This window comes from Parus major, chromosome 5, assembly GCF_001522545.3.
Source record: "Parus major isolate Abel chromosome 5, Parus_major1.1, whole genome shotgun sequence".
Taxonomy (NCBI): Eukaryota; Metazoa; Chordata; class Aves; order Passeriformes; family Paridae; genus Parus; species Parus major.
Window position 1 is genome coordinate 46,714,233 of NC_031774.1, and position 24,592 is coordinate 46,738,824.

The following is a 24,592-nucleotide window of genomic DNA, read 5'->3' on the forward strand; positions in this document are numbered from 1 at the left end:
CCTGATCAGGTTGTAAAAGACTGTGTTTAGCTGGTGAGTGTGTATTGCAAGAGAGAAGCACTCTGTGGCATTGAGGGTCTGGTTACTCTTGCACAGAAGGCTGGCCAGAACCACTGAAATGGAGTGCCAGTTTTAATTTTTGCTGTGTCCCAGGATGTTTAGAGCTACAGATCTCTCTGTGCTTTACAGAGACAGTTTTGAGTCACATCAGTTGTGCAGGTGAGACTGAAGGCCTGTGTGGCATACTTAAGGCTGTAATGCACTTAAGGAATAATTAACAAATGCAGGAGGAAGGCCTTCTGATGTCTTTGGATTATTGTACAGGTTCATACTCAGGATTCATTGAATGCTGCAATCTTCCTCAGAGGGTTATGGGCACCACTTTCTCATTTGGGAGAGAGTATAAAGATTATTCCACAGTGCCCAGATACACAATAAACTATGCTTTCCCTTTGGATCTTAAAATGTTGCACAGTTATTAAGTATCCTTTCCAAAGAGTTACAGTATGATTTATTTAGATAGGTATAGAAAATCTTGATAAATATTCCTATCCTCTTAAGCTCTGGCCACTTTTGGCCTCAATGGTTTCCCTGGAAATCAAGATCTGTAGTTTAATCACATGTGGTTTGAAAAATACAGTGACTCTTCCTGTAGTCAGTATATGTGAGGTACTTTGCAGAACTCTTGAGGGTAATTAAGATAAAATTCTTATATTAATATGACTGATAAAGGCTAGAATGCTTTTTGCAAAACCTGGCCTTCAATACAATGTGCATTTCAAATTCTGATTCTAGTAACATCTCTGCTTAAATTCAAGCCATTCTACATTAATCACTGTATGATTAAAATCAGCATTGATTTTAATTGATTATTTTATAGGCTGTAGCTTTCATATTCCCTCCCCCCAGACTCTTCGGAGTAGTGTTCCCTGTTTCCCTCTAGAAGGGACTTAAAAATTGAGGGTGAACTCACTTGTGTGCAGTGATTATCTTCCCAAACTACTTTGAGAGGAAAGCTGGAATTTAAATATAATTTATTTTTTAGTTTTGTAAACAAGAAAGGATATAGTCATAATTACATTTTCATTGTAATGATTCTGTATTTCTTTCATTTTATTCAACAGATCTTGGGCAATCAATTTTTTACACTACTACATGCTTACTTCCTTTTCTCAGTGATGATATTTTGAGTACTTTACCCTATACAATGATTTCAACATTAGCTACCTTTCCTCCATTTCTGCACAAGGATATCATAGAGTATCTCAGCACATCTTTTCTGCCTATGGCTATATGTAAGTAGAACTCATTCTAGCATTGTTTTCTTGGCATGTAATAGTATCACATTGTACAAGTCAAAATTTAGTCTGTCATGGAATTGTAATGGAACATCAATCTACTTACATAAAAGAATTTCATGTGACTATTTTTCAAAGGGAAATAGCTCTATAATTTTTGTTTATTTATTATGCTGTGTTTTTGTGTGAATTCTTCTTTCATTTAAAGTATGATGTTTATTTAAGAAATCACTGTTTTCAGACTCACAGAACTTTCAGTGCCAGCAGTGGGAGTTTTGCATAGAAAATCAATGGGCAAACTGCTCCTGAAATAATAGCTGCAATAGCAACATGCATATTTTTGCATCTGGACTATATCTGGATGTACAAATATGATTTTTCTCAATGTGACATTGTTGTGGTAAATTTCTGATTTTCTCCCTCTCTGTCTTCTTGGCACTTTCTCTCTAAGTTCTGCACTAAATAGCTGTGCTTGTGGTGCCTCCTGTCCCTAAGAATTAGGTCTGAATCTGATGGTCCCTGCTTTTTTTCCTCTTTTTACGTCCCCTCTGAGAAGGTGTCACATGATTACTTAACTTCATAGTCCTGCACAGTGTGGATCTTGAGGTGTGTTTTGAATGTTGTCTATGTACCTGACAAAAATCTTGATAGGACTTCAGCAGTAATGAGAAATATAACCATTTTCTGCAGAGAGAATTATTTGGGTCAGTATTAGGTCAGTTTTAACCAACAAGCCTTTTACTGTGTGTGACCAAATGCTGGAACAGTTTGCCAGAGCAGTTGCAGATTCTCCATCCTAGCAGATGCTCAAAACACAAATTGCCCTAGGTACCTGCTCTAGTTATCTTCCTTTGAGCAGAGGGATTGGCCCAGATGATCACCAGAGGTCCCTTTTAACATCAAACATTCTGTGATTTTGTGAGAATGTCTCCTCCTTACCTCTATATTCCTGATCTTTGTGGAAAAACATGATCAACTTTTGTAAGAGATCAAGAGTGATGTCATTTAAGCCTGCAGAAGATGCTGAAAGAAGCATAGTCCAGTGTTTTGAGATTAATATCTAATGCAAATTTATCACCTGTATTTTCTAATTTGACCAGTCATTGATCTTGGAAAAGTCCCCCAGCTCTCTTGGACCTTGGTTTTCCCATGTAAAGTATTAATTTTTGTTACATTGTAATGATGTTTTCTCTATTAACTTTGACACATCTAATGACAGTGTGCAAATCAAAATTGCTAAGATATATTTCATATGTATGTGCAATAGGTATTCTTTGGGTTAGGAGCAGAATGTTGCATTAAACAACTTCTTTTCCCACTGCTGTAACCTGTTAAAGAACAGCTGAGCGTGGTGACTTATCCTGTCTGTCCTCAGATCTGTAGAATTATACCTCAGAATAGCTGGTTGAGTCAAATCCTTGGTTTACTTAAATAGATGCTGTTCCCCAACTGCCCTTGACAGGGATTGCATCCTTGCATTTGCATTTGTCATGCTGGCTTTCTTCACTATCAGTTTTGGTGAGATCCCTGTATGAAACCAGTCTGGTGCTTTTCAAATTTACTAATCTAGTACTGTGTCCTACTTTTTTGCTGATGGCTGTGTTTAATTGCCCAGTTAGAGCTGCCAAGTATTTTTCAATTTAAATCCATAAAAATACACCTTTCTGTAATAATTTGGGGCATATATTTGTGTGGATAATATTCAAAAATAAATGAATGAAGTGCAGTGAAGAGAGCCAGAGTAATGTTGGGTCATGTGGAGAACAGGGAGAAATTCTCCATTTTCTCTTCCCTCCTTTGTTTCTATTTGAGTGTTCTTTTAATTAGTCTCCTTGTCTTTCTCTGCTGGGAATTATATGCTTCTTTGGAAGGCAAGTGCAGAACCTTTCCTTCCCTTAGCGTTTAGTTCTCATTCAAACCAAAAGGGAGGATGCAAGAGATTGTCTAAGCAGTTGGAGAGCCAGATGGGAGGGATGAAAACAGCTCACTGAGCTTGGAGCTGCAGTTCCGTGCTTCTATCCCAAATGCTTGGTATTTGGGTCCTGGCAGCCAGGCTTGGGCAAGTGCTGTGAGGGTGGAAAGATACTTGTGACATCTCTGTGTAGGAGCTTGCCTTCAAAGCCATGTTGCCATATAAAAGTTCTGCAGGGTTTTTCCAAATATATACCACTTAATAGTAGCCCACTTCATGGGAGACCGGGAGGAACTGCAGCCACTTTCTGTGTGAGGTAAAAGATACTCAGTGCTGCTGTTCATCATTTTCTCAGCACAGTTCACATAACAATGGGACTGATGTTTCTGGTATGTAGCTGTAACTTGAGCTCTTAGCAGATGCCCCCTGAGAAGAAATCTGTGCCATACCCCAGCAGCTATCACCAACCCCAACCCTTCCTGGGCACGCCTCAACAGCAGGCTTTCCATTTATCTTGGCTGCTTACCCTCCACTTCCTCATTACCCTTCCCACAATCCCAGGCCTGCATGCACTTGGCTGTACAAGTGATGTTGTTTTGACCGGTCTGTGGGTTCTGAAGGAGAGAACTTGAGAAGGCAACTGCTTGATGCAGTTTTAGGGATGAAGTCACGCTGATCTGGGAAATCAGGTGCGTGCTCTGTGGATCAATACCTAGCCATCTTTCTCTTCCATCAGAAAAGGTGTTTCACCCCCCAATACAGTGTTTCTAATTTTTTAGATTTTTTTTTTTTCATTTCTGTTTTTTTTGGTTTGTTTTGTTTTGTTTTCACGACATAGCACCTTAGGAATTTTATCTGCATGAGTTGGAATCAGTTACATGCTATTGTCACCTGATTTTCCTATTACAACAGAAAATTTATTTATTTTTTCCTCTCTTTTAAGTGGGATCTTCAAAACGAGAAGGTGTCCCAGCACATGTCAATCTGTCTGCATCATCAATGCTGATGATTGCAATGCAGTACACATCGAACCCAGGTATGTGTGAACATAGTATCATTCATTCTGAAACCATCAGTCAGGAAGTATTGTCAAATACAATCAGAAGAGTTTTCATTATGGGATAAAACTGTGTCATTATCCAGCACAGGATGAAAAATGATTTACTTTAGTCAAAACTGAGATTTCTGAACATCATGCTGGAAATAATCATTATGTAGATAAGAGATCTCTTTGTGATGAAGAAATGTGATTTGGCCCAGGATTGGAGACTCTGATCTACTCATGTTTGACATGAGAATATAGTGTTGATATATATAATTTGGTGTTGGAGAGAAATACCATTTACCTTGTCTACAGAAATTCATAGTAACTGTCTTATATTATGATTCAAATATCACTGGATTCACAGGTGGTACTATCCTAAAGAAGACAGGTAATGCTGGCTGCAGGCTTAATGGAAATATAATGAAGTTAAATACAATTATGAGTATCTAACAACAGTGATGCAGGCCCTGTTAAACCATTGGGACCACATAACCAAATCAAAACAATATTTAACCCCAGAGAGCTCTTACATTGCATGATTGTCAGCTGTCAACTATCTCCTGTCTTATGTGGATGGGTAGATGGTGTATGTGTGTTTGGAGGAACCCCACAGGGCCTTGTGTGAGGAGTGTCACATAATCCTAACACGCCTCACACGGGTAAATAAAACCAGAACACCATTTTTAAAAGCTGCTTGCAGAAGTCAGGTTTTTTCATGAAATGTTCTGTCTTTGTTTTTTGTGATTTCTGTGTTCAGACCATCAGAGAAAAATGTTGCCCTGTGGTTTTTGGGAAGTCAGACATGTAAAGTAGTTCACTTGGCTCTCATGTTTGTTTGATACAGAGTGGCTCCTATAGCCTTTGGTATATATGGGAATAATATATTGTTACATGTGACTTCTGTTGCTGCCTCAGAATGAATGACAAGATTCCCGTTTACATTGTGACAGAGGGACAAAGTTTTTGTGAATCAGCAGGTATTTTTCAACTACATGTGTTTGAAAATGATTTCCACTGCTGTGCAAAAAGCTGTACCCTCATAGTAGTCATCTTCCTGCATTTCTTGCCAGAAAGACGTTACTAATATTCCGTTTCTTATATTTTGTGATGACTTTCAGAGCATTGATTCTTTAGCAAGCCCTTTAAAAAAAAAATATTTGAATGAGGCATAGAGTTTTGGATGGACAAAGCAAAGCCAATCAGCTGATTACATCACTTCTGTAACCTGAGCTTCCATGTCCGTATTAAGTCTGTACTGTCTTTTCTCTCTCAGTGTATCACTGCCAATTGTTGGAATGCCTCATGAAATATAAGCAAGAAGTATGGAAAGTAAGTTTATGATCATATATACTTCGTGGAAGTGACTGTGCATGGGTAGTAATAAAAACCAGATGGCTTGAAAATTGAACTGACTGTATGCCAAGAAGTTGTAAATGATCTTTATATCTAATCCTCCCTCTGGATTATGGAGAGGAAGGTCCCTCTAATTTTTAGTTTACAGAGGCAGTTCCATGTGTTATAGAACAGAGCTCTGCTTCCCAAGTACTATGTGATTGTGGCTCCAATGAGTGGAAATTTTAATAATGAGCAGGATTCTCAGTTTATGTGAGACCGGACTTTAAAAAGAACTATTTGTGAGTATTGTTGTCTGAATCTGCTCTGAATCTAGTATTTATCTGTATCTCACCTCTTTGCTCCATGTCTTAGACAGAGAATTCATTTTGCTCTGTTAGTGCACTGTGGGGTGTGGGGTTGCTGTTGCATGCTCTGATCAAACTCAGAAGCATCAAAACTGGTCATCTAGCCTGTCTCTAAGAGCATACACAATGAAAGTTTCACAGGGCATGATATGTATTAATCCTGTGTGTTCAGCTATCTTTGAACAGAAGTACAGTAAGAATTGTGGTTTGTTACATTAAAAAAATAAACATTCTGTACCTGTTTTCCCTTAGGATTTACTATATGTCATAGCCTATGGACCATCTCAAGTTAAACCTCCAGCAGTACAAATGTTATTTCACTACTGGCCCAATTTAAAACCCCCTGGGGCAATCAGTGAGTACAGAGGACTGCAGTACACAGGTCAGTGCAGCTGGTTTTGTATAGGCCAAAATAAATAAATGATGAAAAGTCTTAAAGTCACATTTTTACGGTTCTTTGATGTATTTTGACTTTTTTTTTGTTTGATATATTGTACTTTCATAACAATATGCAGTATCTATTTATCTGCATTTTTAAACGCTGTTAGGAAAAATTAAAACTCAGATTGTGGCTTTTAAATATGTTGTCTTACTCACAATATTAACTAAACCTGAACAAGAGAAGAAATAAATATTGTGTTTGTAACAAACAGTATGTGAAACTGCTGCCTGGGCCTCCCAACAGTTCTGGTTTATGTTCCTTTCAATTATTGCTTTGGTTGCTTTTGTTGTGCCAGCTGCTAACACTGCTGCTGTTGCTAAGACTTCTTATCTGGCTGTTACTGTCAAAAAAGTCAAATGATGTCATGCACAGTTAGTATAATGGATAAATTCTCAAGGTTGATTATAGGATGAAAATGGGAGACAAAGTCAGGAATGCAGCTGGAGTAGGTGGATGGTACAAAGTCTGCCAGACTCCCCAGAGATACTGATGGAATAGTGCTGCCACAGGGAAGACTGTCCAGCAACAACTCCTGACCTGCTTTTCCTGCTTGTCTGTCTCAACTTGTTTCAAATAATCTCTGTCATATGGCATATGTTTTGTTCACTTTTAAAATTTCTGGACCAGAATGTGACATTTTAAATTATGAAAATGAAGGGAACAGACCTTAGAAGACCCCTAGACCAGTTCAAGTGCAGCCTGAATGTTCCTGGTAGAAGTTTGACTGATCTGTTTTAAAGCCTTCCATTGAAGAGTTGATAAGTTTTCTTGACTGCTTAGAAATAAAATAAATTCTTTATGTACTGCTCTGCATGCAAGCAGGTCTGTAAGCTAATCATGATAGTATTCTTTTTGAACTGTTACTAGCACTGGATAGACTGGGTTTTTTTCCTTATAAGTAAATTTTTTGCTAATATATCCCAGCATGGGATGAGTATTATCTGCAGTTGTATGGCATTTTGATCTGGGGGCTTCCCATAGAGCATCTGAGTGATGCCATTTGAGCATCCTTTTGTTGCTTACTTCTTGTCATTACACAGCTAAAGCTCCTTCTGTCACTGGACTAGTTTTCTTTTGTCATAGCCATGTTTTGATTTTGCCTGGGAATGTAACTGAATTTACTCAGCTATTCCTGCCATCTTGTCCTGAAGTGGAAGGATAGTTAATTATTTCAAGATGCTGGTGAGATCAAGAAGAGTCAGCAACAGGAATCTCTTTCTTTTTCCATTTTCTTACTGAATCTGCAGTTCATTTAATTGTTTTGTAATTAAGTCAGGAGGCCTGTATGTTTAAGTTTGTTTATTGTAATTATTAAGCTTCCTGAGGAATGTCTATTTGTAGCGTACTCATATTTGTATAGTACTTAGTACAAGAGGATCTTGTTCTCAATTGAGACCTCTAGGCACAAAGAAGATAAATATCTCTGCTCATTTATTAATCAGCCATGTTTTGGTTTTGCAGCCTGGAATCCTATTCATTGCCAGCACATTGAATGCCATAATGCCATTAACAAACCAGCTGTGAAGGTACTGCTGCTGCTTTAGGGGCCATAGCCAGCTGCCTGGGGTGGGGGAAGTTGTGCTTTGGCCCCAGCCATCTGCTGTGGTGGTGTGCAGGTGACCAAAAGCAGGCACTAAGGGAGCAGCAAAGCCTGTTGGGACCAAGGGGGCCACACCTTTCTGAATGTGTTCTTCAGCTGCCTAAAGCAAGATGAGGTTTTTCCTGCAACTTCTGCGGAAAGTCTTGAAATTAAACATGGTGATGTTGTAGAGCACTTTATAAAATTCTAAGCTGGCTCCTGGCTAATCCATGTAAATTTTTTCCTGAACACATGCATGTATATTAACATGTGCACAAATATTATTGCATACAGGAAACATTATTTCAGTTATGTAGGCATATGTTCACCTTGGTATCTTGGTTGAGCTCATACAGTGCTCCTGCTCTGGTTTTGATCCTTTGCTTGGAATGTGTCCTAAAGCAAATGGCAATAAAGCTTTACTTACTTTTTCTGCAGCCCTCTTTGAGGGAGGTAAATTTTATCTTTACTGTTTACATGCATAGTAAAAATGAAAAAGGTTTGACCAGGCTCACAGAACAATTTGATAGAGGCAGGAACACCAAACCAAGTCCAGAGCATACTACAGTCAGGTGTACTGATTAATTAATTTGTATCTAGTTAAATATATAGGTACAACAAATTTTCCTGGCATCAATTTGTATACTAATATAATTTCTTTAGTCAAACAGTTCTTCAGTGAGCCTTTTCCACAGGCTGTGATAGGACATGACAATGACACCTCAAGAGTCCTGCAAGGGACCACCTTCTGTGCACTCCAATCATTCTCAATGATTCCTCTCTCACAAGAAAAATGCTGGAAGGTGTTCCTTCATGTTGTGATTACTAGAATCTCACTAGATTCAGGCTAATAACAAAATAGAGCAAAATATTTAAAAATACAGTTCCAAGCTTTTCAGATTAAATACCTGAATGTTTTTGAGTAATCCGTTAGCCTAATTTTGACAGAACCAGTTTTGATCAGTTATCACTCAGAAAAATGCAGCCTGTTTTGTCCTGAATAAATGATTTTGTTAACAAAGATGTGAAAGATTCAAGGAGGTATTTGTCTTTATAAATAAAGTCTTGCACTCTAATGGAGTAAGAAACATTTTGATCAGAGTGGTTAAGATATGCATACTGCTTCTGAGTGTTTCCTTAGTAGTACAAAACATTTGAACAAATGTGTATGGAACTGGCTGTTAACTGTCACTGTTTTCTGTAATTGACTTATGTGAAAAGATAAAAGCTAATGCAAGACAAAGTCTGGACCTGTGTTGCCAAGGGAACTGTGAGTCTTTGTTCTGTCACTGCACTTGTGTGCTATACTTAAAAGCTGTGATGACTGAAAACTAGATTTTGCTGGAATAGGCATTTTTGAGAGAGAAGAATCTAGACCTTTCCATTACCTTGTCCTAAACAGTGGATCCTCTAAGTGTTATCTCTTTGGGGAAAAAAAAGTAGCAGTGTATAGTGAACATGTGATGTGAGTATATAAAAAAACATACGTGTCTTTCAGAAAGCAATAATATTGGCACTGAAATATGTCCTATTTTTTTACAGGCTCTCACATCCCTATCTTTGTTAGAAGTAGTTTGAGATCTTGTACACCACATGCTGAGTATTTTCTTTCAGAATACTATATGCTCTTAATACATATCAAAGCTGTGTTATATTTTATGTCCTAGCATTAACATGTTGAACTTTTTTAGCAAGCTTCAATGAACAGAGATGTTCATCCTTTTCCTTCTCCATGTTTCAGATGTGCATTGACCCATCCCTGTCTGTGGCTTTGGGTGATAAGCCACCTCCCCTATATCTTTGTGAAGAATGCAGCCAAAGAATTGCAGGGTAGGTAAACCAAGAGCTGGAAAATTATAAATATTTTCAGACTCCAGAGTTCAGAACCCCAGAGTTTAGCTTTTTTGAGCTATGATTAGCATATAATTCATATAGGTAAACCTGTTGAAATATATGGAGCAAGCTGCCACTAAATATGAATAAGGATTACAGATACTTACCCACATGATCAGCATTTGCACCTACCTTAAATAGAGATTTTAATTTGAGATCTCTGAAAGAACAGATACTGTGGGATGCATTGACTATGGTAAGGAAACCTCATTAATGAACCAGCTTGTGCTTATGAAACATTTTTTGTCCTCATCCATTAGTTGTCATTTAAAACAGAACGTTACAGTGAAAGTTCTTTTACAGAGCTTTCACTAATGTTTTGTAACATGTATTTCAGGGTAGTCTGTAAGATATACCATGAAGCAGCAGAGATCAAAGAAATCGATCCAGGATTGGCCAGTATTTGGAAGGAGTATACCCTGAGATAAAAGAGCCTCACTTTGTTTTCATTTTTGGTTGTCTTTTTTACCTTTAAATTACTACTTTGGTTTGCATTAGTATACAAAATCTACTAATACTTAAAGTCAGTGCCAGTCGTTACTTCAAATGAACAAGGTTACCGGTAGTTCAGAACCTAAAGGAGTGGTTTTTTCCTCAGTTTCAGACAACTTTAAATCACACTGGCTGTGGGAAAAGCAATTGCGTCTCATCTTAGGTTTTTAAGTCATCACTGAGTTAAAGCTGCAGGAAGAAGTAATTGAATTTGGTAGGATAGCTTCTAAGGACACTCCCAGAAAACAGTACTGGTACTTTGTTTTCTTTCCTACATTCATCTGTTATTCTTCACTATAATTTCTTAGCTGTCAGACTTTCAGAGCACACTCTCTTTTAATCTGATAAATTTAGATCTTGAAAGTAATTTTTGAAAGCCTTGAACATGGTGACCAACATCATCAAAGTAGTAATTTACAGTAAAACGGCACAACAAAGAGATGTAATATAAACCAGTCTGCAATTTATAAAACTACATTTGAAAAAAAGCAGCTTCAAAATAATGGCTTTCCTACCACATTGATTTGTCTAAATTTCCTCTGTGCAAAAATAAATCTGTGTATACATATGCATATATATATGTATAAAAAGAAAGCTAATTATATATATATTTTTACAGGGATCACAGTGAATGGTTGATTGATGTTCTTCTGCCACAAGGTAAGAGGTCTTTTAAGGGTAGCTACAAACTAATCATAACTGTACAAAGCTATGCTGATAATTTCTCTATACTGTATTACTTCAACTGCTGCATTCTGTTCAATAATGTTTTTTTAAAATTTATTTAATTTCAAAGTAGTTTGTACTTAATGCTGCTTAATGTCCTTAAAGTACTATGAAGAACAGCTAATCCTCTGTCTGAAGTACTGTGCAACTCTATATGTGTGAGGAAACAGAGACAACTGAACAGATTTTCAAGTCTTGAAGCAGTCACAATTGGAGCCAAGTTTTTAAAAAGTATTTGTGTCCCATAGTGCTGTCCAAAAAATGGGGCTAGTTCTTTCAGTAACCTGGGTCTGATTTGAAAGCTCTAAAAGCTGCCAGAAATCTGTAACACGAGACTGCAGAGGACATCACAAAAGGACATAAAATATTTTTCAATGGTCCAGTCATTGATCCAACCATTGTCCTTTGGCTAGTGTGAGAAAACCTGATATTTTGTTATCTACTAGAATGCAGACAAAGCATGTTGACAGACTAATTAACATATTGTCTAAAAACCCTTCCAGAATGAAGACACTGTCTCTCTTTGCTTTGCAAACTGAAAATTCTTAAGCAGTTGAGATTTTTTTTTCTGTCTGCTTTTAGTTAAAATGTTATTCAGATTAAGAATGCTTTATTTACTTAAGGGAAGCACTTCTTTTTAATCAGCCACTTAAACTTACTGAATCATATGTTGCCAGGGCAACAGATCAAATAGCTACTGCTTACAGGTTGAATCTGCAAACATTTCACTCTGAAATTATGGGCCACAGACATAGTGGCTGCTTCTACATTGTTCATCCATATTCAGTACTCTTTTATGCCAAGAGCTTTCATAATCAGTGTAGGCCCACCTGAGCCATGTCTCCTACAGCAAGCCACAGGTGTGTGTACAAGGTGCACTTTTACAGGTCTGTCTGTCAGGCAGAAGTGTAAGCAAAAGGTGGATGGGCTGCAGAGCACACCACCCTTAATGCACCAAGGCTGTTATTGCATTTCAAACAGAAATAGTCATAGGCTTAAGCGTACAGTGTCCTAACTTACACAGGCTTAGGGTTTTCAGTAGTATCTGGAAACACAAGTTTAGCCCAGAGATTTCCTCGCAGGATGTCCATTTTCCCGTGGCTACCGTAGTAAAGCAGAAAGATCATCACTTTGTGTTCATGTTTTGTATGCCTTCCCCTTACAGCTGAAATTTCTGCTATATGTCAGAAGAAGGTAAGATTCAGCCATTTGTGTGATGGGGCATGATTTGATGTTGTGTGTAATGTCATTCCATTACTGTGTAGTGCGTTCTTTGTACCATTCCAAAATTTCACAATTTATCCATGAATGCATTTATTGGTGGATGGAAACAATTCAGCAGCAGCAGGTTTCTTTTTGTTAAAATTGACAATGTTGATTTGAGTTGTAGGTTTTAGTTTAAGTGGAAATTAGTAAAGTAGTCCAATTATGCAGCTGAACTCTGTATTCTATAACTCTGCTTACGAAGAGGATAGAACAAGAGAAGAATTTTAAATCTGACTGTTTATATATCTTCTCATCTGCTTGAAGTCTTGGATTAATCCTAAATTGGGCAAAAATCATACTGTAAAATGTGTATTTTTAAAAATACATGGACTGAAAAGCTTCAGTGCTTGGCTCTAAAAAGATTGCTGACAAAAAGAATCTGCTTGCAGTACATACCAGCTGATGTGTTTTAATAGGACTTTAATAGCAAGGAATACAGTGTATAACATACTCTGGTTCTCGTGGTAAAGAAAGGTTTTCTGTTGGGCTGGATTACTAGGTGGCAGAAATTTCAGGTGCTTATTTCAAAGGCTTGCACAATTTGCTATGATAAGGCAGATCCTTACATAGCATTAAGTGTGGCACCATTTTTTGCACTCCTAAGGATCTACCTGTTGCTATCTGTAACTTAAAAAAGACCTTCTGAAGCATAAGCAGGTGTTAAGAGAACTACTATAAAATTTAGAGATTGCTCTGAGTTGGGAGGTTGAGGTTGATGACTTAAATGTCAGGTTGGTGTTTTAGAAGAGGAGCAACTCCGACATTTAAGTCCAGGCTCAGCATTTAGTCCTGAGCTTATCTTTCTGGAAGGTCAGTGATGTTTGGCATCAGGAGGTTGCACACAGCGTGCTTGCACAGAGTGATTTTGGAAATTGCCGACACTTGAGCCAGCTCCCTAGTGTGGACTCTCATCCCTGTTGTCGGTTGCACTGCCTGATACCTGTGGCCTGATAAACCAGAATTTTTTATTTTCCAGAACTGCAGCTCCCACGTCAGAAGAGCAGTGGTGACGTGTTTCTCTGCGGGCTGCTGCGGCCGCCACGGCAACAGGCCCGTGCGCTACTGCAAGAGGTGCCACTCCAACCACCACAGCAGCGAGGTGGGGGCGGCCGCAGAAACACACCTGTACCAGACCTCGCCTCCCCCCATCAACACCCGCGAGTGCGGGGCAGAGGAGCTCGTGTGCACCGTGGAAGCTGTGATCAGGTAATACGGCAGCTCGCGAGCCGGCCACGCGTGAAGCGGGATCGGGCTTTCATGGAAATATTGCCTGCGGATCTTGTGCAGGTGGATTTCAGTTTCATCAGGATGATTTGAGAGCAGACACTGAACTTCTGCTGCTGAATGGCTCAGGTGTGAGTGTCGGCCTGATGAGGAAGTCAGCCTGGGATCCTAGGATTTGATGTTTTGTTTCAGGAAAGTGGTGACATCATATGGCTTTATTTAGTTACTCTTGATTAGATACCTGTATCCACTGCAAGAGAGGTGCATTCACTGACCACAAACTTGTTTTATAGCTTGCTGAAGGAAGCAGAGTTTCATGCAGAGCAGAGGGAACATGAACTCAACAAAAGGAGACAGATGGGCCTCTCCTCTTCCCATCACTCCCTGGACAACACAGACTTTGATAATAAAGATGATGACAAGCATGACCAACGCCTCCTGAGCCAGTTTGGAATATGGTTCTTGGTAAGAAGTTCTTGCTTTTATCTCTCTTCTTCATTTGCCTCTACTTTCTGAGCTCAGTTTTACCTCTTTTTATTTTTTTCACCCTTCTTCTTGGCTTTAGTTGGAGACTTACTCTGATTTGTATGCAAAAATTTGTCCTGTGAAGCTGTCAGACTTGGAGATTTCATAACTAGTTTGGGTGGAGCTGCTGCCTGGCTCTGAGTCTGCTACAAAGTATATAAGAGAATTATTCACTCTCAGTGTTTTAATTGAATTCTTATATCAGCCTCTGTTCACAAGTGCCCCCTGGTGAGTGCCATTATTTTTACTTTAAAAGGCAGGCCCCTAAAAATTTCACCTTCCTGCTTTCAACATCACTTTCTGGAAAGCTGTACCCCCACAGTAGCTACCAGAGATCATTCCAAAACAGCAGGACTGCTGCTGGCTAGTTCCTCAGCAGGCCACACTGCAGCCTGATAGATCCTCAGAAACTGCATTCTGTAATTCTCCTTAAGGAGAATTCTCTTTCTTAGGCTCTCTATTCAGTCACCCAGTGAAAGGTGGGCAAATAGCCGAACCCCTCATCCATTATCTAAACAGAGACATGATTTCTGGATGGTAGGGTGGTAGGTTGTGGAATTCCATAGTGCTGAAAAAGCTGCTCTGCAGTTTCAAGGGACCACGTGAATAAACTTTATATTCTGACATCTTGTGGGTTTTGTTGTTAAATGTTGTTCTAGAATTAAAAACATCTATTACTTTATTTTTTTTTTACTGCACCACGTGCATCTATTCTGCATCAAATAATGTTTTATGAAGACTGAAGGTCTATTTCTAGAAGTAGAATTGAGGTGCAAACGGAACAGGTTATGTTTCTCTGTACATGCCTCATCCCTGACATTCAAAATGTACCTGTCTGTGGCAGGGAGGAAGAACTCAGTCTCCATTCTATTCTTGGAACATCTCTTGATCTCTCTCTGTAGTGGGTATTGACAGAGATGACCACACAGGTTGTGAGAAATCTTGGGTTGCTGTTTTCCTTTATAAAATGACTATCTTCCATGAAGAAACTGGATGGGGCCAAGAGTTCCTACTAAGAGGGCTGCTAATAGTGCCTTTGAGCTAATGCTCAACTGAGCCAAGCACAAGGAAGCAAACATCTTAACTCCAACCTGCAATAAGGTAGAAGACTGTACTTTGAATTGGCAGGAGGGTTAATAGGTGCCTCATCTCAAGAAAAATAACGGAGGAAAAACATTGGTTAAATGGATTCTGGTTTCTCTGGGAAGGAGAGCTGCCATGTGTTTCTCCAGATAGGATTTGAACATTTCTCTGTTGTTCACTTGCTGCGAGGCTCTGGTCACCAGTTTCAGGTTTCCAAGTGCTGAGAGTGCAGCTTTCACTAGGAATTGACAACCAATAGCTGATAGGTTAAAGGAGCTTCTCAATTCTCCTGTCATCCATTCTTTGCCTTCAGTGCAGCAGCCTGACTTGACCTCTGTCCCCAGAGCATACCAAGAGCTCAAACATCAGGTAATTAAGGGCTTAGCAGTGTGCTGGCCTGTGAACTGGGGTAGAAACTAAGTCTCAGGTTTGTGACAGCTTTACAGTGCAGGTATTATTTTAGAGAGTGTGGAGAAGGGGAGAAGAGTGTTAATCATTATGTGGGAATTTCTGAGGACTTAAAACTCATATTCATGCCCCAAATGAGGAAAAAAAAAATCAAGACTGGAATAGTTTTGTAAAGTAAAGATCACTTACTACATTAGGTGGGCATTTTCTTTCAGAATTTTTCCTGATCTTGATTTGACTTGTCTTTTTATCTGGTATATTTTATATATGTGTGTGTATGTATATAATTTATTTTACTAGGTATTACAGTACCTTCTGAAATTAAAAGTAATTTTAAAGTTCAAACCAAGAAATCTGTCAAAGCACTTTATATTGATTTTTTCCGTGTTGAAAGTAAACAAAAAAATGCAGTGCCTGGGTTTTTGTACCTTTTATTGTTATTTTCTGGTTATGAAATATTTTGTCAATTGTCTTGTACCAACCTCTACGTAAAACTGATCATCTCATTTGTCTCCTATGTAATCTGCATCCTCATAACTCTGAGAATATGCAAAATATAGTAGACAAGAAGTTCCCACCTTTAATTCTAGAAATGAAAGTTTGTGTTTCTTCTCTTCCAGGTGAGCCTTTGCACTCCTAGTGAGAATACACCCACAGAAAGTTTAGCAAGGCTGGTTAGCATGGTGTTCCAGTGGTTTCACTCTACAGCTTACATGATGGATGATGAAGTTGGTAGCCTGGTTGAAAAGCTGAAGCCCCAGTTTGTTACTAAGTGGTTGAAGACAGTTTGTGATGTCCGGTTTGATGTCATGGTTATGTGTCTCCTTCCTAAGCCAATGGAGTTTGCCAGGGTAAGGACGATTTATCTGAAGGCTCCCTTATTTGCTACAGAGATTAAGTCTTAAGTAAAATTACCTTTTCTTCCCCAGCTCTGACAAGACAAAGAAATCTCAGTGGTAGAGGGAGCAGTGGAGTTTGGGAATTTTTCCTCTTCATAGCACTTTTAGTTTTACTGTGTTAGAAAGTAGGCATTATTTACACTAATGTGAAGGCAGGTTGGAAGAATATTATAGGTATTGAAACATCCTGTACACTTCTGATAGCTGCACATTTGCATTATGCTGCTGAAGTGCCCAAACCTGTCTTTGCTAAAAGGATCAATTAAGATCCCAGTCTGACATGGTTTGCTTGTTGCTGATGGAGAGAGAGATTTACCTGGAAGGTTATTCAGGGTGCCTAAGTGCAGCCATTGATGCAACCTCTTCTGGAAAAAGTCATTCTTTCTGTCCATTAATTATGAGGCAGAACTCACCATTTAGTCATGTTTTTGTAAGACTCTCTTTTTCTGAGCCTCTCATGTAAAATGTCCAGAGGACATGTTGGGCTTCTTTCCTAAAATTAAGTGGCTAGACTCGAAGGGCTATAAAGACCTCGTGTGATGTATTACATCAGACATGAACATCATCCATGGGTTTTTCATGACTTAATGTATGGGATTTGCTGTACATGTGCAGACCAGCACAGATGTGTGTTTTACTCTGAACTGTTGCTGTAAGGTACACCTGGCTGTGGGAAGGTCAGAGGTCAGCTGAAGCAATTTGAGAGGTGGATGGATGCTTCGAGTGTTAGAAACTGAACAAAAGAGGCCATGGCTTTGAGGTTAAGGGGAAAAGGAGGGACTGAACCTCATACTGTAATTTCTTACAGATTTTTTAATTGGATCCAACCCCTCTTTTGAGTTTTGTTACCTCCTACTGCAATACGTAAGACTAGACCAAAAACTTGCCAGATTTGCAAGGCTTCACTGGAACATGAAGACAAATAGCCGTGAAATTGGCTGTGATGAATGAAGGAAAAATAGTTTGCTGGCCGAGATTACCAGTAATTGCTGCCAAAACAGCAGGCATCTCTAGGGCCATTAGTCAGGAACAGCAGATGTGAGCTGAGGTCAGTTAGAGTAATTAATCTCTGTATGCCAATTACTTATGTACTTAGAAGCATATTTTTTTGCTTCCAACACTTAGAACCTTTCTTCAAAAAAACCCTAAACAAGCACCCATGAAAGAACACCTTGTACAGACCCAAGTTTTTCAAAATAAAGACCCAGCACTGTAGCAAATTGCCCAGAGCAAAAAATTGATGCAAGTTTCACCAAGTAAATCTGTGCTTTTTTGAGAATTGTAAATAATAATAATACACTCAATCATGGCCTGGAAGTGAGCAAACTTCGTTTAAGTCTTGGACAATGCTTTTGTGTACTGTCAGACAAATGAAAGAGGAAAAACCAGTGCAACTCTATGGCTGAATTCTAAATTCCGCCTTGCAGGTATTAGTGATCACCTCCATAAATTTCCCAGCTGAGCAAATTTGTGATACTGAGCAAGTTACAGGGACTAGAAATCCTGTTCATCAGTATAATTTTTGGAAATACCCACAGGTTGGTGGATACTGGGACAAATCATGTAGTGCTGTAACCCAATTAAAAGAAGGGCTGAATCGAATCCTTTGCTTGATTCCATACAACGTGATAAACCAGTCAGTGTGGGAGTGTATCATGCCAGAATGGTTGGAAGCTATAAGGACGGAAGTGCCCGATAACCAACTGAAAGAGTTTCGGGAAGTGCTGAGGTATGTAGGCATGTGTTGGAATCATTCTGGTTTTGCATATGTTTTTTGAGGATTTTAGTATTGTAAGATGGTGACAGCTAATTAAAACACCTATGTGGGCAATAGAGAGCTGTGAATGAATGCTTTGGATTTTTTTTTTTTATATCTTATGTTTAGAATAAAGGATTTAAGCTTTGGGAAAGCTTTCTTTTATTGCTCCTGGTATCTTTGTATCAAGAGCCAGCTGCATGGATGCTTTTTTGGTGTGAGCAAGGCACATTTTTAGTGTGCTTCCTGCAGCATGTTGGAAGGACCATCTTTCTCCTCCTGTCCAGTTGATGTGAAATGGTGGGGATTAGTAGAAGTGGCATTGATGTATTTGTTTAGCTAATATCTTTCCCTATTGAGCAAAGGAAACACCAGAATAGGAATGGTGACGGGGTCATAATTTTATGTGTGATTTATGACTTTGATGGTAAAACTTCACATTACCTTTTAACTGATGACAGGGCTCTGAAACTGTAAGTTCATATTTGTAGATATTGGTGAAAATTTTTTTAGTGCAAGCATGGAATAATGGACTAGTGAGTTGAGAAATTTTCCAGTTTGCATTGGATGTTGGAAAAGGTATTGCTATCAAGTGAAACTGGACATATGTGATGTCAGTTCTTAAGGTGTATCACCAAATTCAGAGATGGCCTTGTGTAGTCAGGACAGGTGTTATCAGCAGCCTAGCTCAGCTCCCATGGAAGGTAAGGCTGCAAGTAAGATGAGCTTTCTGCCAGTTTTCTGTTCTATCTCACACAGTGTATGCCATGCTAACTCAGTGATGCTACATTTTTGTTTTATTTTTCAGCAAAATGTTTGACACTGAGCTTTGTCCTCTCCCTTTCTCCTTGGAGGAGATGTTTGGCTTTATTAGCTGCCGATTCACAGGGTATCCATCATCTGTGCAAGAGCAGGCGTTGCTCTGGCTGCATGTAAGTGTCCTTGCTTGACAAGACATACTGAAACAGCTGATAATTTTGAAAAACAATCTGCTTTTCCAAAGTGGATGCACCCCTTCTGCCCTTTGCTTAGCTCCAATATGAGGATGGTTTGTAGACAGATCCTGAGTGTTGCTAACCCATCACGAGCAATAACCTAGCTGACAAAGTGGAGGTCAGTCAAAGGTTGAACTCGGTAATCTTGGGGATCTTTTCTAACCTAAACAATTTTGTGATTCTTTAAAAATGGAAGCCAGGGAATTTCTTTAACCTTTGTCAGTTGAGTCTTTAGGGCCACTCAGTTGGCTGACTTTTTTGCAGCATTGCTTTTTCGTCTCCACAGAAATTGGTCTGTCTGTAGATTCCAAAATTAATTCCAGACTCCAGAAACAGCTGTAGTTGTTCCTGCATATGAAGAGCTGGATTAGACTAGCTCTGTACCCACCAAGCTTTCTGCTACTCTGGCCCTTTTTGTTCTATATTTGCCCATAAAGCTGGCATTCACCCAATGTTCATATTAAAAGCTACAGGGATAATCATGTCAGCTGAGGGCAATGAATTCAAAAAGGATATAAAATTTTCCACAGCACCTCAGAATAATACCTCTACTTTTCATTATTGCTTCTTTTCTGCTGAGGGTTATTTTAATTAAGCCTCTGCAAAGACCGATTTACCTGACTGTAATTTCAGTTTTCAGGTATACAGAGTTTTCAAATAGAGCATGACTTTTTTAGATTTTTCTTGAATTAATAAAACTTCATGACAAGTACAAATGAGCTTCTATTTATCTGAGTGATGATGGCATAATAGATTGTGAATGTTCTTTAAGTGATGTGCAATTAAGAATCCTGTCACTATGTTGACACCTGTAGGCTACTATTCTGACCAGATTCCTAGAATAAAAAAAGGAATTCAGTTTTAATGAATAATAAATAAATAATTATTCATTAAAGTATTGGTAATACTTCTGCTTTACAGAAATGTTTTTGTGGAATAACCTCACATCCCTGTGTGTTTGTGCATAAAACTGATCCTGAGGTGCACAACGTGGATGCCAACAGCTATTTTGAAAGTGCCTGTTTTATTCTGCCCTGATTCTAACAGAAATGTAAGCTTGCACGTCACCTCATTGAATCCCAAAATTCAATGCACAGAACTTGCTGAACTGAGGATTGTGTTACAAAAATGCATATAAAGTAGCTGGTGTTTGTGATCCAACTTGAAACTCATGCTTTCTTATTTATTGTATTTCCTCAGGTGTTGTCTGAACTTGACATTGTTGTTCCTCTTCAGTTACTAATCAGCATGTTTTCTGATGGAGTTAATTCTGTAAAAGAATTAGCAAATCAAAGAAAATCAAGAGTCAGTGAACTGGCAGGAAATCTTGCAGCTCGGAGGGTAACTTTTATTTATCTGGCTTATTTTTTTTTGCTTATAACAGTCTTTCTAATAGAGTCCTCATAAAAAATTAAAAATCAACTTTCAATATGTCAACATTTGATTGAAAACACTGTACATTTTGAAAATGAAAGAACATTGGAATGACTTCAGTTAATATCACTCTATCATATAAAAATGTAAAGGTTTTACAGGTAGGAATGTGGTATCTTTTCCAACCCTTTTTATTCTTTGCATCTTCTATTAATAACTGTTAGGAACAAATTGTTATGGACAGCTGGTCATCCAGAACAACTTTTGTATTCTGGTATGAATTTGGTGAGCCCAGGTATGTTTTAAAAGGATGAGAGAGCAGAATTTATTTCTGGTACCCTGCATATTTGTCTCAAATGCAAAAGATGCAGAATTTGATCTAAATTTGTCTTATGGTCTAGAAGAAAGGTCAAAGGCTTATGGTCTAGAAGAAAGCATGTACAAATCCGTAGGGACTACTCATATTGGTCTGATGTGACTTAACTTCAGGAATAAGGTTGCTTGAAAGACCTGATTCTTTAGATTTAAGGAACTGCAGCATCTAAGCAGTTGATGAATCCTTACATGTGTTCTGCTGGTCTTCTGATGTAGGTCTGCAGAGAGCACTGCCACACCTAGCCTTTGATTACTTCTAAACTAAGCAGAAGAAATTGGCAAATTTGCTCTCTGGTCTTTCAGACCATAGCTGGCCTGAAAACAGACCTCATGTGTCATCTAAGTGTGTCTCTCCCTGCAATGTCTAGAAGCTCTCAGGGTGTTTTAGATGACCTGCTGTGGTGTGGGAATAAATCAGTGCAGACATACATAGCTTATTGCCATTGTGTCTAGTTCATTTCCAGCTACCTGTACATCCTTAGTTAACATAGTTCTCTTGAGGTGGGCTCCTTTATTAACCTCCTGCTATAAAAGTCAGTGTCCATGCACTGTAGAGCAGATTGTTGTAACCTGATGGCTGCTTTACTGCCTGTACCAACTTTCAGTTTGGTTTTTGATGTTGAAATTTTCCTTAGTAGGAATAACATAATGAATGTCAACCACATAGCTTAAGAGAATACATCTGGTCAGAATATGGTTCCTGTCCTCCCATTGTATCTTGTTGTTCAATGGTGTTAAGGGACACCTGTATATTTTGCAAAAAAGCTACAGAAGGGAGTGGCAAGCCTGTCAGAGTTCTTGCTTTTTTTGGCATTTTCATATAGAATGAGATTGCTTAAATGTCTGACAGTCATTTGGACATGTTGATTTTTTTATGTTTTCAGGTAAGCGTTGCTTCTGACCCTGGGCGCAGAGTTCAGCACAACATGCTGAGTCCTTTCCCAAGCCCCTTCCAGAGCCCATTTCGGAGTCCAATACGTAGTAGTCCTTTTCACAGCCCTTTCAAGAATTTTGGACATCCTAGTGGGAAAGCAATTGATTTTGAGTGTGAAGATGAGGAAATGAATCTTAATTGCTTCATTCTGATGTTTGATCTAATCCTGAAGCAGGTACTTGCAGAAGAAATACATCCATGTGAAAGAACACCGAAGTTCTGTAGTCACTTTTTGCTCTTCTGTGTTGATTCTCTTTCTGCTAAGGGCCTGGCATGAAGTGTAAGGCATTTAAATCCCAGTACAGCTGTCATCTGTCTTTATCTCTGTAGAAATTATAGGTTCATGTTCAAAGAAGTTAGACACCTCCACATTCAGGTTAGATACTAACCTGACACTAGCGAAAGGAACTTTTCTTTGGAGTTTTGTTTATTTTTACAGCCTAGAGGCAGAGATTTGTTGATAAGCTTAGGTTAGATACATAATTTTTGGATATCTAAGTTTCTACATTGTGAATCCAAGGACAAGTGTTTTGTATGGCAGTCTCCAGGTAAAATTAATGGATTCTGTGCTAGAAATTGTTTATTTACTCTAGCTGTTTGAACTTGGGCCTCAACACCAGTAGGAACTTAAAAATCTGAGTTACAGTTTATCTCAGATTCTTTCCAGTATTGTAATATAAAACTAGCAGAAATTTAGGAAGAGGCAGACAGATGGGACTTCTGCCTTTTAAATGAATAATGAATCCTTACTATTTTCACTTTCTTTCAGATGGAACTCCAGGATGATGGTGTCACTTTGGGCTTAGAGAACAGCATCTCAAAAGATATAATATCCATCATAAACAATGTGTTTCAGGCACCCTGGGGTGGTTCTCACACCTGTCAGAAAGATGAAAAAGCAGTTGAATGTGGTCTGTGCCAGTCCAGCATTCTGTGTTACCAGCTGGGTTTTGAGCTGCTGGAACAGCTTGCTCCAAAGGAAGAAATCAGGCTTGTGGTAAGTAGAGCAGGAAAGGGTCTGCATTATTGGTGTGCTGAAACTCCTTCACTATTCTCATTTCATTGTGATCAAGGGAGCAAAGCTGCACTGACTTTTGTCATGAAGGATTCAGGAGGTTAAAGCAAAATGCCATTGTGCTGTAAGATTTCCTAAGTTTGAATGGATTCGAAGAACCCAGGAAAGATGGCAATATTCATCCACCATGAATTCTTCCCCCATGAACACTGAAGTGCTGTTTCACTTTGGAAATGCATCACTCCAGTCCTACTGTGTCTCAAATAAAATGTGAAGTGTTAGTCCTTACCTTTTGTTAAAAGCAAAGAGTGGATACTTCAAAATGATTAATGATTTTGAGTGAATCAGTCAAGTGAGCAAGCCTTAGCTGGAGCTTGACTGTTTGAAATGCTGAGCACTGTGGGAATTTATTTCAGGTTGAATATCAGACCCAGATACGTACTCTCCAGTCACGAGTCTTCATTAAAGTTCTCTGTAGCTTTGCAGAAGAATTGGAGCATTTCCTGTGGTGGTGGTGGCCTGATGAATTTATTTTAAGCTGGATGTCTTTATATGTAACTGCTCCCTCTGGTAGTTGAGAAGAAGGCATCATTCCATTTACTCTGGCGCTCATTTGCTGTGGCATGTTAGTAGCAGATTTTTATTAATCTATTTTTTTTCTTCAGTGGAGGGGTGCCTTTTTATGTGTCAAATTTTCAGAATTTCATTTGATGTATACGCTAGAAGTAGATATTTTGCACATGGTGTTCAATAACTTGTGCCTGAAAAATCATCTCATGCCCCTCCAGTACAGATTCTCATCTTAACTGAGAATTAGTGCACTCTTTTGGGTGCTGGGACACTTCCAGAATTCACCCTGAAATTTACAACATAAATGTCATAATGGGAACCTTTAATCCTGAGCTCCTTGTCACAGGCAGAAGTAGCTCCAGCCTGGGGTTTACAATTTTCACTGAGAAGGTGGTTGAGGTATGTCCTGCCCCATAGCTTGTAACTCCACAGTACTGCAGGAAACATCCTGCCCCTGTTTCTTACTCCTTCCAGGCAAGGATGACAAACTTGGTTAAGTATTGGCCCATTGATTGAATCTACCTCAGCTCCAATATGGATATACAGTTTCTGTTGAATCAGTGTCTGAAACACACTCTTTTTGTCAGTATGATTTTGCTGATGCAAAATATTAGATATGCAAGTAATTTGAGTGTACAAATGTACGTGGAACTAAACAAAGTCTGCCTCATTTGAGCTCAGTTTGTCACATTAAATGTAGCTTAGACAGCAGGATATGGCCTCATATATGTAGGTAACATCAAGAAATGTATTTAACTTATTATATTCTTAAAGGAGCCCACAGATAACCTCGAGGATAGTCTTCTGTATACTAGACCTGAGTTTATTATAGGAACTGAAGGAGAAGAGGAAGACAAATCAGCACCAAAGCACGGAGAAAACCCAGGAAATCACACAGAGACCACAGAAAATGCTGGTAGGTAGAGGCTGAAAAGGTTATTGCAGTAAGGCTTTAAAATAAATGCTTATGCTCATATACAAGTTTCTGAAGCAGTCTTTCAAGTCCAACAGTGCACAGTCACATTTTTTTAATCATGCATTTAATTCTTTCAGTGTATTAATTGAATAGCCTGTGAATAAG

At 38.8% G+C, this 24,592-nt stretch overlaps 1 protein-coding gene across 12 annotated transcripts in view; it reads left to right on the top strand.

Moving 5' to 3' along the window:
• Positions 1–24,592, top strand: part of UNC79 (unc-79 homolog, NALCN channel complex subunit) — a 105,805-nt gene that overhangs the window by 13,628 nt on the left and 67,585 nt on the right. For all 12 annotated transcript variants that reach the window (XR_004497886.1, XM_015631734.3, XM_015631733.3 and 9 more), the window contains 17 exons: positions 1,125–1,295; positions 4,154–4,246; positions 5,529–5,584; positions 6,208–6,337; positions 7,859–7,923; positions 9,718–9,806; positions 10,981–11,021; positions 12,253–12,281; positions 13,330–13,559; positions 13,871–14,042; positions 16,214–16,444; positions 18,031–18,221; positions 19,057–19,180; positions 20,444–20,584; positions 21,877–22,101; positions 22,696–22,923; positions 24,286–24,427. Coding sequence is in view for 11 of the 12 variants with exons in the window: in XM_015631734.3 (XP_015487220.1) it covers positions 1,125–1,295; positions 4,154–4,246; positions 5,529–5,584; positions 6,208–6,337; positions 7,859–7,923; positions 9,718–9,806; positions 10,981–11,021; positions 12,253–12,281; positions 13,330–13,559; positions 13,871–14,042; positions 16,214–16,444; positions 18,031–18,221; positions 19,057–19,180; positions 20,444–20,584; positions 21,877–22,101; positions 22,696–22,923; positions 24,286–24,427 (2,358 nt within the window). In the remaining variant the exon portion in view is untranslated. The remainder of the gene's footprint in view (positions 1–1,124; positions 1,296–4,153; positions 4,247–5,528; positions 5,585–6,207; positions 6,338–7,858; positions 7,924–9,717; positions 9,807–10,980; positions 11,022–12,252; positions 12,282–13,329; positions 13,560–13,870; positions 14,043–16,213; positions 16,445–18,030; positions 18,222–19,056; positions 19,181–20,443; positions 20,585–21,876; positions 22,102–22,695; positions 22,924–24,285; positions 24,428–24,592) is intronic.